The sequence below is a fragment of the Daucus carota genome, chromosome 9 (assembly GCF_001625215.2).
Source record: "Daucus carota subsp. sativus chromosome 9, DH1 v3.0, whole genome shotgun sequence".
In the NCBI taxonomy this organism is placed as follows: Eukaryota; Viridiplantae; Streptophyta; class Magnoliopsida; order Apiales; family Apiaceae; genus Daucus; species Daucus carota.
In genome coordinates, this window is record NC_030389.2 from 3,487,318 (window position 1) to 3,500,641 (window position 13,324).

Consider the following 13,324-nt stretch of genomic DNA (forward strand, 5'->3'; position numbering starts at 1 on the left):
TAAGTAACAAACTCAGCCAAACGGGCTCCTGCTCCTCGCAATCTTCCAGACATATAGGAAAAGAAACTTTATTTTATGAATATGACTTCTAAGTTAAATATCAGTATGAAACTTGACTTTTTTTTTTTTTTTTTTTGACTAAATATGAAACTTGACTTTTAGCCCCCCGGCTAATCTAGGAAATTTAAAGTTTAAATTTTTTGGCTCCTGTTGTTTCGAAATTCTGGTTCCGTACTGCGTAATATACTGAGTATAATTTTGAAGAAAGTTTCAATACGTATTCTCATTGTGGTCCTCTGTATAGAGAAGAAGAATGCGACTTATATGCTATATAAGCACACGGATCACAAACAGAAATGACAGAACAAATAGTTGGCATGGGTTCAATGTCAGAAGCAAGCAATAAGCCTCATGCCGTGTGCATTCCATACCCTGCACAAGGCCACATAAATCCAATGCTAAAACTAGCCAAACTCCTTCATCACAAAGGCTTTCATATCTCATTCGTCAACACAGACTTCAACCGCAATCGTCTGATCAAAGCTGGAGGTCCGGGAGCCCTTGATGGCTTGCCAGACTTCCGGTTTTACTCTATCCCTGACGGCCTCCCACCCTCGGACCCTGATGCAACTCAGGACATTCCTTCCCTGTGCAAGTACACTCCAATCAACTGCAGTGCGCCTTTCAGCAACCTTATTAAGGAACTCAATGATTCTTCGGGCTCTGGAGTACCACCAGTGACTTGTATTGTTTCTGATGGGATCATGGCCTTCACTCTCAAAGCTGCTGAGCAGTTTGGTATTCCTGTAGTGCTGTTTTGGACAACAAGCGCCTGCGGCCTCCTGGCGTATATGCAGTATCACCAACTTGTTGAAAGAGGCTATACGCCGCTAAAAGGTACACCTATTTATTATTGATCCAGATCTCCGTTTTAGAATATAACCGTTGAAATATAGCATAAGATCTATTTGGAGCATTCCTCTAATACCTTGAGGTTTTAGATGGACTGGTTCTCAATATGGTATCAACTCTCCGTCACCCCCCGAAAATGAGATTTCAAGTGAGGGGGAGTGTTGAAATATAGTATAAGATTCATTTGGGACATTCCTCTGACACCTTAAGGTTTTAGATGGACTGGTTCTCAACAATAACATCGATATGTTTTTGTTTTAACTTTACAGATGCAAGCGATGTCACAAATGGCTACTTAGATACGAAAATTGATTGGGCTCCAGGAATGAAAGACATGAGATTGAAGGACTTTCCAAGTTTCATCAGAACTACTGACCCAAATGATTTCATGCTCAACTTCGTTATAACTGAGACTGCTCTGCTTCCTAAAGCTGATGCGCTTATTTTAAACACATTCGACGCTCTTGAACAGGACGTTCTGGACGCCATTTCCGCCACTCAACCTCATACTTACAGCATTGGGCCGCTGCACTCAATGATGAACCAAATTCAGGACAAGAGACTTATGTCCATCAGCTCGAGTTTATGGAAAGAAGAGGTTATTAGCTGCGTCGAATGGCTTGACAAAAAGGAGCCAAACTCAGTTGTGTATGTGAATTTTGGTAGCATCACTGTCATGACTGCAAACCAGCTGACTGAATTTGCATGGGGCTTAGCCAATAGCAAGAAACACTTCTTGTGGATTGTGAGGCCCGATATAATTGCTGGAGACAACGCGATGGTGCCCCCGGAGTTTTTGACTGAGACTAGTGAAAGAGGCATGCTGGCAAGCTGGTGCTCTCAAGAACAAGTCCTGATGCACCCTGCCATTGGAGGGTTCTTGACACATAGTGGCTGGAATTCGACTCTCGAGAGCATTGCTAGTGGTGTGCCAGTAATCTGCTGGCCTTTCTTCGCTGAGCAACAGACGAATTGTAAGTACAGTTGTGTGGACTGGGGAATCGGAATGGAAATAGATAATGATGTCAAGAGAGACGAAGTGAAAGAGTTGGTGAGAGAGCTAATGGATGGTGAGAAGGGAAAGAAATTGAAGAAGAATGCATTGGAGTGGAAAAAGAAAGCTGAAGCAGCTGCTAGCCCTGCTGGTTCTGCATCACTAAATTTAGACAAGTTGATTAAGGAGGTGCTCATAGCAAAGTAGCTCGACACGGGTCATGTTCCGCTACAAACTGTTTCAAAACATCTTTTAACCCCATGAACCACTTTGTTTACCTACGATGCAATTTATATTTTTGCATGCTTTCTTCATATTTTTATACCACAAGTATAGTGATTGTAGTATTTGATTTAATTTTAGTATTTGCTATTATTGATTGTTTTGTTCAACAGCAATATAATTAGATCAAACATATCTTATATCTATTCTACAACAATCATAAACCATAGAGACGTACAACAACAAAATTATGTTCATAAATAAGTTTATACCCCTATTGTTGTTGTAACTGAAGATCTAGAATTCCAGTGTCATAACTGTGTTTATATTCTTATGCAAACAAGTATTACACAATAAAAAAGTATAATATCTTTTATATATTGCTCTGTTATTGACAAAATAATTATCTTTTCATATATCTTTATGGAGATTTAATTCTAGTTTTGGTTTAATTTTCATTGAGTGAGACTTCCATTTTGGTAAAAGTTTGAGATAATTTTAACAGAAAACACCCCAATATGATTATAGTTTTTACTTTTTTTTTTTGTGGAATAGAACATGAGGAGTAAACTAGCAAACGACACAAAATTTAGCCATCCATTGTGATTTATATTTTATGTCCAAAATGTAGCGATAATTTAGTTTAATAGATCTGCTTGTGTTGGGACACTAGATGTATTATTAGTATACATTCTCACTTAGATAAATTATCACCAATCAAAACAAGCTTTTTTTATGAAAATACGTGCTTATTATGTGCTCTTGGACACACATTAGACCGTATTAATATTTATGTGTAAATCTTATGCATATTAATTTACATATAGGAACGTCGTTGATCAATACTTGATAGCTCATCCCAGTTTATGTTTGCGCTATACTAATCATAATCATATAACATAGCGCAGCAATTTGAGCATGTTATTTTACTTTAGTGTCACTCTAGAGTTGTCTATTAGAGGTCTCACCACTTCTGTATGCCATAATCATATTTGTGTATTTAAATAAATCCAATTAGACTGATTGTACCTAAATTACCTCTTATATATTATGTATACTACATAATAAATTAAAGTACTATTGTTTTTGATCAACTAGAGCATGGATCAAAGTTTTTTGTTTTTTTTTTTTTGTTTTTTTTTTGCCAAAAGCATGGATCAAAGTTAACTAAAAAGATTAAAAAAAACAAGAAAGTAACAAAAATAACGCTGATATAATTTAAAGATGAAATCAAGTCACTAGTAATATTTAAGTAATTAACAAAGTAAACATATTAAGTAAATAAAAACATTTTATATCTCTATGCCAATACCTGTTGAATTGTGTAACATTTTATCATTTTGAGTGTGTTGATTATTTGATTATTTAATATAATTAACAAAACTAACAAATTATAAAATTTAACAATATAATAATATAAATAAATTGGATCAGTAAAAAGTAAGACCGGTATTTAAATTTGGATCACTTTTTAATCCACTTGATCCTCGGATTGACTTCGGGAAAACCGCCCTAAATTTGGAATGACTTGGGGGAAAACCGCCCCATATTTGGAAGTTGCTTGTACTATCTCATTTATGTCTAGCCTTGCCGTATGGTGAAGGATCTATTAACTCGGTAAGTCCCACATTGTGGATCGTGTCTGATAATGTGTGAAGGAAGGTCATCTCCACAAGAGTTCAAGTTTTAAGCATGAGACAAGCTCAATGATACATGAAAGTGATGTGAGGATCTAATTACAACAATTTTCTGATAAGCTTCTACTGGTCTAGGGCACAAGTACAGAAAAATCTATCGTCGGTGGGACCGGACCCCTAATGTGAGCCACACCACGTGGGTGCAATAATAGTGAAAAGGAAATAATTCTAGTAGCTCATTGTCTTTTGACAGCAATAAGTAGAGCCACATGTATTGCAATTCATTACAAGGATCCATAATAAAATCAACTTGGAGAAACTACTTCAAAGGTAATTAACTGACAATTCATTTTGCATGCTTAATTTCTGATACTTCTGTTTTGTTCATATTTACCCTGCTGAGGTAAAAGAAGTGAGAAGCTGATAACTTGAATTACTACAAATATGAAAGAATCAATGGTGTATGGAGAAAACACAAAATTTCAGTTACAGATAGTGAAAAGTCTGCTTCTCTAATTCTTTCTCATCAATATGATGATGAACGTCAAGTATTATCTTACAATCTATCCCAAAAACTCCCCCCGCGCACATGCATCACAATTCAAGGGGTGGTGTGACTAGGTAATAATATTAATCCAACGTATTCCCGCAAACAAGTCATGTTGCTAGGGACCAAATATAAGGACCAAAAAGATAAATCGTCGTCATCATTACCTCCTACTGGCGCTACTGCTGTTGAGAGCTTTGGCATCATTCAGGTTAGAAAGTTCTTCAATTAGTTTCCTCTCTTCCCCGCTTAAGCGCTTGGGTATCTCCACTTGCACTCTCACCAATTGATCGCCCCTCCTGTTGCTTTTGTTTAGAAAAGGTACACCTTTTTTTGCCATCACTAAAGTTGTGCCTGGTTGGGTACCCGCAGGAACCTTCAGATCTACCATCCCATCAACTGTGGGAACCTTCATCGTTGTTCCTAATATAGCATCAATGTAGGAAATCTTGCTAGTGTAAAGAATATTCGTGTCATCACGTTTTAGTACTGGATCTGGCATTACATCAATGAGCACAAATAGATCGCCGGGAGGTCCCCCTCTCTTTCCTGCATTACCTTCGGACCGGACTCTCAGACGACTGCCACCATCTACACCAGCAGGGACTTTCAGGCTAATCCTCTTTGACTTCCTCACCCGGCCCTCTCCGCTACAGGTATTGCAAGGGCTAGAAATTTCCCCAGTTCCACCACAAGAGGAGCAGGTCATCACCTGCTGGAAGACACCGAGTGGAGTTCTAGCCGATTGGACAACTTGCCCTTGCCCGCCACAAGTGCTACATCTGGTTGGACTACTCCCTGGCTTGGCACCGGAACCATTACATGTGCCACAGCTCTCAAGTCGAGTTATTTCAATCTCTTTTTCAATCCCGAAAACAGCTTCCTTGAAATTTAAAACAAGATTGTAAATCTGGTCTTCACCTTCAGTTGCCCTACTTCGAGAGCCTCTTCCTCCCCCACCACCCATGCCACCCATGCCTTCAAATAATGACTCAAAAAGATCGAAGGGGTTGCTGAAATCCTGCACATAAGAAAGGCGAATTATGTATTGAGTAATCACAAGAGCGTTGACTGAGACCGCTAAATATTAGAAGCTACTTAAGTTGGTTATGTTAAGGTTACAAGTACTCACCCCAGTTCCCATTCCAGAACCTTTAAGTCCAGCCTCCCCATACCTATCATATATGGAGCGCTTTTCATCATCTGATAGAACCTGCAGCACAAGATCAATTCTGAAGTGCAGTTCTAGCATTGTTCACAAAAACAAAGCGGCCACTAAATTTTTTTATAACATTGAAACAAAAAACTAAAGTTCACCTCATAGGCATTGCTTATTTCCTTAAATTTTGCTTCTGCACCAGCCTCCCTGCAGAATAATATATAAATTTAGAAAAAATGATTAATATTTAATGAAATTTACAACTTTTATATGGCCTTCCAAGACCAGGTCAAATAGTTTTAGGCTCTATGCTACTTCAGAATCAATTGGGATGCTATCCAAGGGACCAGTCAAACATAAAAACTCAGAAACTGCAATAGGCAGTTCACGTACTTGTTCACGTCAGGGTGGTAACTCCTGGCAAGCTTCCGATATGCTGAAGAAAACAAACTAGTCAGTCAACTTAGCAATAGTCAAAACATTCCTCAGTCGATGCATACAAGGCAGATAATGAATTGAAAACAGATGAGGACAGTAGGCAAGTCAATTTATTAAACTTAAAATATAAATTCTGAAAGACGAACTATACACACAACAGGATGCTGACAGGATCTTTAATCAGACAAATATTATGTGCAATTGTTAACTGTGTTGATCGAAGTTTGGTACATTTGTGTGTATCAATATTTTAGCAAGTACAAACACTATTCATACACATGCATTGGTAAACGGATATCCTGGAAAGTCTTAAATTACAACCAACAAAAGAAATATGTCTGCAATGCAACATAACAAAACTTAGAACAAGCAACGTTCAAAAATTTAATTGAAACATCAATGCTAAGTGCACGTGGTACATGGGCTCTCAGAAGTCAGAGTTCCCTAGAAAGCCTGTGTGACATCTATACAACAAGGGTATATTTATCAAAAGATTTATCAGCCCTGGTAAAAGCTACCATCAACTACGTTAGACTGCCTCCTTCCTATACCTGATATCAGGAATGACGGAAACCAAGAAATGAAGAACAATTACGTTGGAGGGGTATACTAAAGAAAAGACACCAACAACATAGTTGTTATATATAATTAAAAATGCACTTAGGTTGACCGTAGTTTGCTTCATGTCTTTTACGAATTAAATCATATATAAATTGTTTTTGGTATTTGGTTTAGCTGCTATAACTGAATTTATGTTCAAAATGTTGTATACTTGTAACAGTTTCGGTTGAAGTTTCACTATTGTGTACTCCTATATCACTATAGCTAAATAGCTGCAGCGTTACAAAGTCGAATCCATGCGTTTGCATATGCAGAAGCGGGTGTGGTGGCAGGTACCTATACAATAACACAACCTAGTAAACTATATCCACCACACATAAAAAGCACTGCACCTTTACCAATGTTACATTTAAGTAATAAAGCAGGGTTAGTAAATCCCTCCACCACAAGATTAGCTAATATATGGGATTATTAACTAAGCTAAGTATCAACTAATGTCAGCTGAATAAAGATATTAACAAACATTAGCAATACCAATGCTTCTAAATCAACATGTATATTCATATAGGCTCCAGAACTTCAGTTGTACTATCAAATTACGCTAATTGTTCAACAGAAACTTCCACCTTGCTCCCAGGATTTAAAAAAAAAAAAAAAAAAAAAGCGGAAAGAAGATGAAGAGGAAATCATATTATAATTTGCATTCCTATTCATGCTCCCGACTTTTTTAAAGGAGGAAAGCAAGTGGACGGAAGTTTAATTTTATAAAGTTTTATCTCAAAACACACTCCAAAATGTAGTCTAATGAAGTTTAATATTACCAATATACCCTTACTAAGTTCCGAATTTTAAAATAAGGATAAGATTGTAAGTTGACAGACATGCTTTCTGATGCAGGACAACTCATAGAAACTATAATTATGATATATATAAAAATAATAACCAAAATGTGTGGATTAACCACAGAAGGGAGATAAAACTATGGATCGCAACCCATGAAAGAGACCAAATTGAACATTTCATATATCTCAATAATCAAGTCTAAATAATTTATGGGGTATTACATCGCTTATATATATAATAGAAACCCTAAAACATAACCTAATGGACTAAGGCCAATAAACCACCTTTACTAACCCCACGCATAAAAGAATATAAAAAAATATGGATAAAAACATTATATATCTCTACACTACATATGCTTAGACTAATTAATAACATATATATTAAATCTTTATTTTTGTTTCCCATCACTTTCCTTCCAACTCCTAGCACATCAATGAAAATAGTTCCACTCTTCTAGTTTTAAACTCGTTAGTAAATGAGTGAGACTTATTGCATTTCACTTCATTTACTTCCTCTCTTACTGACATTCCTTCCCCTGCTTTCCACCCTTATAAATCTCAGGAATAGAGGGTAACCGTTATCATGTCAAAAGTTTCACACTCCACATTGTTGTCATGTCTTCACTAAAGGGAGGTCGACTGTAGTCCTCGACTAGGGTCGCCTAGTTGGTTGAAGTCACAGTTTGATTGAATCAAATGAAAAAATTTAATTAACTTTAACCCCTCCCCTAATCAACAGCCAATAGCCTCATTCGCTAGTAAGATCTTCATACTTCTCCTTTCTACTAAACCTTCTTTCTTTCCTAACTGACATATATACACACACACATATGGTCCTACTCCAAAACCACTAAAATAAAAACCAAATACAAACCAATGCAATTAAGGAGAAATTTAAGGGTTGCGGAGCCCGAGGATGAACCCCGAGGTGGGCCTAGATGGGGCTTGGGTGGAGCCTAGTTCGGGCTCTTGGATTGTTTGGAGCATGTCCAGGGCCTGCTCGGAGTGGGATCTAGTTGGGTGATGTCATATAAGGGGTGGGTGATGTCATATAAAGAGTGGATGATGTCATATAGGGGTGGTTTCTTTTGGTTTGTAATTGAGCAATCGCATATATACATACATATATATAGTGACCTAAATGTAATTATACAGACGCTCTATTTACGTATAGAGAACTAGAGTAGGAAAGAGGGGTGAAGCGTTTCTATAAGCTGTTTGATTGAATATATTTATACCTGGACTACATAATTATAATATGGGCACATTCATTCTTCTTCACAGGTTTATTGTTACCAGCTGTTCAATCACTCAAAACATCTTCTAACATATTAGTGATATCTACTTCTATATTAAACATGGTATGTATTCTAATTTATATCTATAAACTATTTTAGTATTTGTGTCTTATTAATATAATACATATAATATATTTATAGAATTTATTAATATTAATTATCGCTTAGTCGGAGGCCCGTCAACTCAACTCGACTTACATGATAACCATCACACTACAATCTCATGCTTTCTTTTCTATAGATAAATTATCATGATCATATTGAAGTCAAACAACCTATCAAATCAAGTATCTGCTACCATAGAATACTAAAACAGTTTCATGAAATATTTAGTTATACATTAAAGAATGTTTTATGTAGGCTGTCCTAGCTGTACCTTGGTCCCTGGCTAGCGATTCATCTATCTATCCATCAATTGGCAAGGTTGGATCATACCACCACAAAAAATGTACTCTTTGGCATAAGGATAATGTCCAATTGCATAAATAAAAAGAAAAAATAATCCTTGATTCTCTGTTGTGTCGACTATAACATCCAAGTTCATAAGTACTTCAAAATTGCACTATACTGCCAAGTTTTTGGCATTCTAAAGTAACATATTACTTAATGGAAATTAAAGAAAGCTTGGTCTAATAACAGACTTAACGTGAAAATTTTAGACTTAAGACCATTGTTATGGCTTAAAAGGCAGGAGATCCCTATCAATAGTAATCATATCTACAAGTAACACATACATATTAGCATTTAAAAATCAAGTTTAAATCTCCATAGGAAGCAACCCTTATGGTGAAGGAAACAACATAGAAAACCAATAGAATAGTAACTCACCACTCTTGATTTCTGATTTGCTAGAATTCTTCGACACACCGAGAACATCATAGAAATCCTGTACATGCAGATTAAAAGGGCTAAAGATCTATATGATAACTTAGTACAGAACGATAATGACTATACATTGGATGTTTCTAGATCGCAGACAGACTGCAAAAGAAGGAAATCGCATTAATGACTTACAGCACTTGCTCTAACAATGAGACGAGTTCCCTTACGATGACATGGACTCTTTTGCGATCCACTGTTAAATAGTGTACTTAAGGAATCTTGAGAAAACATGGCTGAACTAGTTGGTGCCAATGCTCGTATCCTGGAGAAGCTGCACAGCATGAAACAGGAGTTTTTATTAAACACAAGTACACAACTTTAGGTTTGCATGATTAGTGTAACAAGCACATATCACTATACAGAACTATGACCTTAAAATAATTACATATGACTTAAAATTGCTCAAAGTGATAAGCCAAAATTACATATTTTAAGTTGGTATCAGTTTGGTTAATTTGCAATATGAGTTATTAAAAATGTGATATAAAAATAAATTTAATAGACTGCCCATTCCAATGGCGATATTAAATTTGATCATATAAAATCACTAAAATAAAATAAGTTGTTCAAAGAAATATTACATACCAACTTTTGACATTAATCTTTTTATTAACTTCAAGTCACTTTCTGACTTATTACACAAACATACAATTTTCAACCTAAGTCAGAAATGACTTCAAGCCCATGATTCTAATACAAACCAACAGGCTTGTATATCCTCAGATATAAATTAATGAACACCAATAAGAAACCATTGTCATTTGTGACCCTACAAACTTGACCCTAGATCATGCAACTAGAGTATAAACTTCTAAGAAAATGTTAAAAGGTAGTGGAATCCTTTATATACACAAAATTCATCAAATAATACAGTTTAACAGAGGCCGTAGAGTTATTTTGTGCCAGTCCTCCCTCTAGTCAAAGACGTTCATGGAGTTAAACAAATATAATCTTCCAGTAAGTAGTTTAAACACCATTACAAGCTAAGGTATAGGTCCTATAAGCTAAACTAGTTCGCATTGGCTAAAATAATTAAAATGTAATCAACAGTTAACAAGCTCACCGAAGAGAATGTGTTGATAACTTGTTTGTGGCTGAACCTCTTATTACTATTTGAGGTTGAACTCCACAACGGGCAACCCATGTGCTTCCACAAGGAATAATTGCCATCCAATATTCTGCATTATAAAGGAAACAAACAGATCAAATATTTGCACTATTTTCCCATTAAGAAGACAAACCTCACCAGAACATAACAAAGTTTAACTGTAAGGACACTTCCTATAATCAGCAGTGTACAAAACAGTTTTTAGCTGAACTAAGCAGTAAAAATGGCCTAGTAGTGTTTAAATCCTTAAATTGGATGACTAAGAAGACAACAAAAATAGTTCAAAAGCTTATCAGTCGGTCTGCAGTTGTCCTACCGCTCAGTGCTCAAGAGATGCTGAAGTAAAGTAGTGGATTAAACATATGAAAATACCACTATGAAGTTGAAACCTCTACCATGTCTGGCTGCTAACATATTGGTATGGACAACTGAATGCAAGTCCACGCTTATATTCAATATATCTCACATGGAATTTCAAAAACCATAATGGTCCGTATGGGAGCCATGATTTCATTTGAAATTCTAAATTTGAAAACGTAACTTGTTTGGGAATATGGATTTGGATTTCATTTGGAATCCAGAACATTCAAATATTAGTATAAACCTGAGAATTTGAAATGACAACTCAAATCCTGTCATTTGAAATACATTATTTGAAATGAAATGCATGTTTTCGAACGCCCTCTAACAGTATTTCAAATCTGGCAGCAGGGCACCACAAGATATTACATTTTCATTTGCCTAGCCAAATTCCCTATAGTAAATCCTAATGTCAGATTAGCAGCACAGCTGTCCCAAATCCCAATTGTTAAGATGTGAATGGTCAAGTACTCAATTGTTAAGCTTGTGTCTGAAAATCAATATAATAAAACCGAATGAAAGTCTGTGGTTGATATTAAATACATTTCACATTGAATTTTGAAGGCAAAATCAGCAGGGCACTACAAGAAATAACATTTCCGTTTGCTTAGGCAATTTCTCTGTAGAGATTCCTAATGTCTGCAGAGATTTACAAAATCTAAACTGAAGTAGAATATTAAATTGGTAATTTTTCAGATAAATTTATGCTAGCACAAAACATAACTTGAACACATAGTCAACTACCAAATCTCTTAAGAAAGAACTATCCTCTGTCCTTTTCCACGTTGCTCAGCCACAAATTTCTTATGACAGCAAACAATTACATCAGATAAATCCCATCAAAAAGAAATAACATAACATTCAGGAATTTCAAGAACTAATTAAATTAAAAGTACAAATTAACCTTTCAAAATTGCAGAGATACAATAAAATCAGGGTCGGAAGCATATGGATACATGTATATACATACTAACATACAAAAAGATAAGAACTCCAAAATTTTGAACACAAAGTCAAGTACAAACAACAAATTACAATAATTAACAACCCGTAAATAAAAAAGAGCGAAACAACCATCCAAATTACAGTTCCAAGCCTAGTGAATAAGGAAAGACATAGATACATAAACACATAGTCACATCCACATAAATATGAGAACTTTAAAATACTGGACAGCATAAATGAATAGACACACAAAATTTTGCAATGGATACACAAACATCAAACTGAAAATGAACAAATTAATCATCCAAAATTAGGGTTCTAAGCATTCTAATTGAGGAATTAAATAGATACATATAATACACATGCCAACAAACATAAAACCAAGAACTTTAACAAATAGACCACAAACATCAGATACAACCAACAAATTGCAATAATTAACAACCCTTTAATCAAAAAAATAAAACACCCATCCAAAATTAGGGTTCTAAGCTTGCTAAATGAGGAAATGCATAGATACATAAATACATACACATAAAAATGCGAACTTTATCAAATGGGCAGCCAAGATTAAGTAAAAAAAAAGGTTGAAGGTGGATAACAAACCCTTAAAAGTGAGTTAGAAGAAGTGGGTGGAAGCTCAGGGACCGTGTAGTTGAGTCAGGTTTGGTCTTTGTGGGTTTAACTCAAAGATGAGGCTCTCAAGTTGGAGGGAGAGACCACTAGTTTAGACCAAAGGGTTTGTCACTATACGCTGTTGTTTTTAGTTTTTATTGTTTGTATTTCAGCTTTTTATTTCTTAGTTTTTCAAATTTTTTTTTTTTGCTAGTTGATTTACACACGCACACGTGGGGAGTCGAACTCCCGATCTCCCGGTACAAGAGCTCTACCACCACACCAACACCTTGTTGGCAGTTTTTCACTTTTACATGTATCTTTTGATAATATTGCAATTTTGTTTATTCTCATGTGATGTATTTTTTTTTTTTTTTTTTTTGACGAAATGTGATGTATTTTTTTATTTTTAATTTTTTGATTCATTTTCAGATGTACAATACTAAAAATTGTATGATACAAATGTTAACGGTGTATACAAGATGTGTTTATAATTTTGTTTTCAAACATTATGTTGCTTATAATAAATTATCGTGCATACATAAAATATTTCAATTTTAAAAATATTTAATATATATATAATAAATAAATAATTTTAAATGAATTCCTATTCAAATTTAATATCTATTTTACTTTTCATTATTTAATTCATTTTAATGTAAGATTTCAAAAAATAACTATAATGATCACTATAGGGAATATATAATTTACTAAAAATCTTATAAAACAATATGTAAATGATTATATTTATAATATATATATATATATATATATATATATATATATATATATATATTTATA

The 13,324-nt window shown here is 35.0% G+C and overlaps 2 protein-coding genes across 3 annotated transcripts; one reads left to right on the top strand and one right to left on the bottom strand.

Annotated features, from left to right (window-relative positions):
* Positions 1-340: 340 nt before the first annotated feature.
* On the top strand, positions 341-2,250 carry LOC108200534 (7-deoxyloganetin glucosyltransferase). Its single transcript, XM_017368727.2, has 2 exons — positions 341-897; positions 1,182-2,250. The coding sequence occupies exons 1-2, from the start codon at positions 357-359 to the stop codon at positions 2,111-2,113; spliced, it is 1,473 nt and encodes a 490-aa protein (XP_017224216.2). The 5' UTR covers positions 341-356; the 3' UTR covers positions 2,114-2,250.
* A 1,933-nt stretch (positions 2,251-4,183) lies between these two features.
* On the bottom strand, positions 4,184-12,654 carry LOC108202853 (chaperone protein dnaJ A7A, chloroplastic). 2 transcript variants are annotated; one of them, XM_017371423.2, is made up of 8 exons: positions 12,515-12,654; positions 10,559-10,673; positions 9,628-9,766; positions 9,442-9,499; positions 5,865-5,907; positions 5,630-5,678; positions 5,445-5,525; positions 4,184-5,333 (listed from the first exon to the last, which is right to left on the bottom strand). In XM_017371423.2, exons 2-8 carry the CDS (start codon positions 10,663-10,665, stop codon positions 4,476-4,478), a joined length of 1,335 nt encoding a protein of 444 aa, XP_017226912.1. In that variant the 5' UTR covers positions 10,666-10,673; positions 12,515-12,654; the 3' UTR covers positions 4,184-4,475. The 2 variants fall into 2 exon arrangements, with proteins under 2 accessions (XP_017226912.1, XP_017226913.1); XM_017371424.2 differs by having other exon boundaries at positions 12,441-12,590.
* Positions 12,655-13,324: the final 670 nt, after the last annotated feature.